The sequence below is a fragment of the Carlito syrichta genome, unplaced genomic scaffold (genome assembly GCF_000164805.1).
Source record: "Carlito syrichta isolate Samal-C Ts95f unplaced genomic scaffold, Tarsius_syrichta-2.0.1 Scaffold316489, whole genome shotgun sequence".
In the NCBI taxonomy this organism is placed as follows: domain Eukaryota; kingdom Metazoa; phylum Chordata; class Mammalia; order Primates; family Tarsiidae; genus Carlito; species Carlito syrichta.
Window position 1 is genome coordinate 160,111 of NW_007260585.1, and position 3,871 is coordinate 163,981.

The 3,871-nt window shown below is 43.3% G+C and overlaps 1 protein-coding gene across 1 annotated transcript in view; it reads left to right on the top strand.

Moving 5' to 3' along the window:
- Positions 1-3,871, top strand: part of CEP55 (centrosomal protein 55) — a 30,726-nt gene that overhangs the window by 4,570 nt on the left and 22,285 nt on the right. Inside the window, exon 3 of the mRNA XM_008074566.1 lies at positions 1,925-1,990. Within this exon, the coding sequence (XP_008072757.1) occupies positions 1,925-1,990 (66 nt within the window). The remainder of the gene's footprint in view (positions 1-1,924; positions 1,991-3,871) is intronic.

The following is a 3,871-nucleotide window of genomic DNA, read 5'->3' on the forward strand; positions in this document are numbered from 1 at the left end:
TAGAGATGAGGTCTCACCAAGTTGCCCAGGCGGGTCTCGGACCCGCGGGCTCAGGCATTCCACTCACCTTGGCCTCCCAAAGTGCTGGGATTACAGGCTGAGCCACCGAGCCCGGCCCGTTTCTCCACTTTTAAAGTTTTATTTTATTTTAGAGACAGACTCTCACTCTGTTGCCCAGGCTGGAGTGCAGTGGGTATTCATGGCTCACTGAACATCTGTGCTTAAGCAATCCTCCCACCTCAGCCTCCTGAGTAGCTAGGACTACAGACACATGCCCCTACACTGGGCTCATTGTTTTCTGTTTTCTTAGAGATGAGGTCTCGCTATGTTGTTCAGGCTGGTATTGAACTCCTGGCCTTAGCGTGTGATCCTCCTGCCTCAGCCTCCTGAGTTGCTGGGATGACAAGTGCAAGCCTCTGCACCTGGCTTAGTTTCCTTCCTTCTCTTGGCTCCACTGCCCTTTATGTCTTCCTCTTTCTACAGCTGTGAGATAGAGAATATATGGAAATTGCCTAGGGGGTATCCAGGGCCAGGCCCAGTATTGGCATATCCACTTTTGCTCACGTTCCACTGGACAGAACTCGGGCCCATGACTGCCCTTACCACAGGGCAGTCTGGGAAGCATGGGCTGCAGCATGGCCAGGGGCAAAGAGGAAAGGCCATCAATGAGCTACTCTGGCAGAGTTTTCACTCAGAGGACCCAGTTGAGAGAAAGGGCGAGTGAACGGAGCATCTTGGGAGAAAAGGGTTTTAGCTTCCTTTCCAGCGTTCACACAAGCCTCTTTCCTTGCAGCTGTTAAAAGACTGAAATACCTTTCCCTGAGTTTGGTGGCCAGCCTGGGTACCCAGCCACCCCTCTTTTTTTTTCCTATGAGAAAATGGAAAAATGAAGAGAGAAGTTATGTTTTGGATTCCTTATAATCTATATGAACTAATACTAATTGATACCATTACTATACACAGTATAATTCTAGAACAATTTTATCTTTTGTTTGACAATTTAATTTCGTCCAAGCAGCTCATTTGTTTTGGTGAAAACCCCTGGGCTATTCATATGCACAGAGGGCTTCTCTGGCAATCCGGGGTTCCGAGGACCTTAGAATCAGCTTAGATCTGGAGTTTCAGGGTTCCAATCTGCTTGGGGAGCTTCTAGAGAATCTTAATTTAACAGTGGTGACCTCTGATAGCCATCACGTGGTTTTGTGGCAGAGAGGGGCTAATAACAGTTAAAAGTATTCCTTTTAAAGATCAATCTGTGCTGAGGTGAGTGGTTGCCTGAGTCCGCAGGTTCGAGATCCACCTGGGCAGGTGAGACCTCATCTCTACAATAAATCAAAAAAATTAACTGGGCGTGGTAGCGTGTGCCTGTAGTTCCAGCTACCTGGAAGGCTGAGGTGGAAGGATCGCTGAAGCAGGTCGAGGCTGCGGTGGCCTGGAGCGGCCACTGCACTCCAGTCTGGGCAACAGAGAGACTCTAACTCAAAAAAAAAAAAAAGATCAATCTGCAAGCTCCAAAAACCTGCTAGACAACCTTAACCCAAATCCTCTCTTTGTAAAGTTATCAGTTTACAACCCCTGCTTGTTATGCATATCCTGGAGACCACTTCTTCTTTTGAAAATCTGGTTTTGCTGAGTACAACCTTGTAAATTCCAAGGTATAAGACCCCTCTCCTCCCTCCCCAGGGTGCTCAGCCTGGGAACGTTAGCCCACTGACTGAGTCGCTCCGGTGCTAATAAAACTGCTTCTTCCTAAAATAGCCTCAGTGTCAGGGCCTCTCTGTCTTCCCGCTACAGTTTGACAGCTCACCAACTTGTTAGGGATCTGGGTTTTAGGATGTCCCTGTGAAGTGTGTATTGTTATGGAACTGAATGTAGTGAGGAAAGGTGTTAAATATCTGATGTTGACTAACTGGATTATTTGCAGACTGCAGCAGCAAACTGCTTCAACTCATCAATGAATAATCATGAAATGGAGATACAGCTGAAAGATGTAAGTGCATTTCCTTTTGTTAAGTTATGGGCAAAGAGGATTAATTTATTTATTCTTAAATCTCATGGAAGTTTGACAACATTAATGAATGCTTTGACTTAAAAAAAAAATCTGTTGATGACACAGGAACTGAGTGCTTCATGATCCTAAGTTTCTTTCCAGACGTTCAAAGGAGCCATTTCCTCTAAGCATGGTTTGTTTGTTTGTTTGAGTCAGAGTCTCACTGTCACCCAAGCTGGAGTACAGTGGCACTGCCACAGCCACTGCAGAGTCGACCTTCTGGGCTCAGGTGATCCTTCCATCAACCTCAGCCTCCCAAATAACTGGGACTACAGGTGCATACCACCACACTGGCTTATTTAAAAAATTTTTTGTAGAGTTGAGGTCTCACTATGTTGCTTAGGCTGGTCTTGAACTCCTGGGTTCATGCAATCCTCCCACCTCAGCCTCCCAAAGTACTGGAATTGCAGGCGTGAGCCACCGTGCCTGACCAAAGCATGGTTTCTTTAGGCTAGAAAGCCCTAGAAAACACCCATTACTGCCAAATACCTTAACAACATCCCTTTTCCACATGAATCTAATTTTCCCAACTATTTTATTTTTATAATATAATTTAATTTATAGTTCTTTTTTGTTTACTTGTTTATCCATGCAAGAAGCACTCAGGTTTTCTCTTGGAAATAGAATTTGCTGCCATAGTTTGAAAAGGATACACATTCTTTGTGCACTCAGTACTGCTTTTCTTAGAATTTGATATGAGGTTATTTTAATCATATGATAAAGCTGTATTATTTTAAACTTATATCCTAAAAGGTTTGGTGGGGTTTATTGGGAATTCAAATAAATAGACGACACCGAACTGCTACCAGTGTGTATTTTTTTCAAGTTTTAATATTAGGTATATTAAGTATAATGTTTTTGACTAAAGTATTAGGTTGGTAGGTTGGTATTTTGATTCCAGAAATATTGGCATATCCTGATCCAAGCATTCTCTTAAGATTCCTGTTTTATTTTATCTGGCAAGTGTTCCTTGAAGTCTATTTGATCTTTAAAAGAAGAATTTAAATCTCTTAAGAGTCTGAATAGCAGGGTGTTAAGTACTCTTATTGAAGTGATTTACCTAAAGGTAACTGGAGTGAAGAAGAAACATAATTTAAAATAGGTTTTTTGTGTTGTATATTACACTGAACTTGATCATCCTGTGAATATCAGTCCCTACCCATTAGATGCTCATATTTATGAGTGGTTTACCTTACACACCTCCTGTGTTTCTGTGTTTGTTTACTCACTTATGCCATGCTGGCTGCCCCTTGAATATGCTGCCTTTCCTCTTTCTGTTCCCTCTGTCTGGGATGCTCTTTCCCAGATATTCTTTTTTTTTTTTGAGTCCAAATCTCACTCTGTCCCCTGGGTTGGAGTGCGGTGACACGTTCACAGCTACTGCAACCTCAACCTGCTGGGCTCCAGCGATCCTTCTGCCTCAGCCTTACAAGTAGCCGGAACTACAGGCACGTGCTGCCACGCCTGGCTAATTTTTGATTTATTGTAGAGACCAGGTCTTGCCAAGTTTCCTGGATGGGTCTCAAACCCGCGGGTTCAGGCAATCCAGTCACCTCAGCCTTCCAAAGCGTGGGATTACAGGCTTAGCCACTGAGCCTGGCCTAGAGATTTTAATAAGCAGAATATATAAGGAACTCACACAACTCAATAGTTAAAAAAATCAATTAAAAATGAGCAAAAGATATGAATAGACACGGACCAAAGTATCTATCAGTGGATTAATGGATTTTAAAATGGATTTTTAATATTTTAAAAATTTTTTTTGAGTTGGAGTCTCACTCTGTCGCCCAGACTGGACTGCAGTTGGCCGCTCCCGGCCAC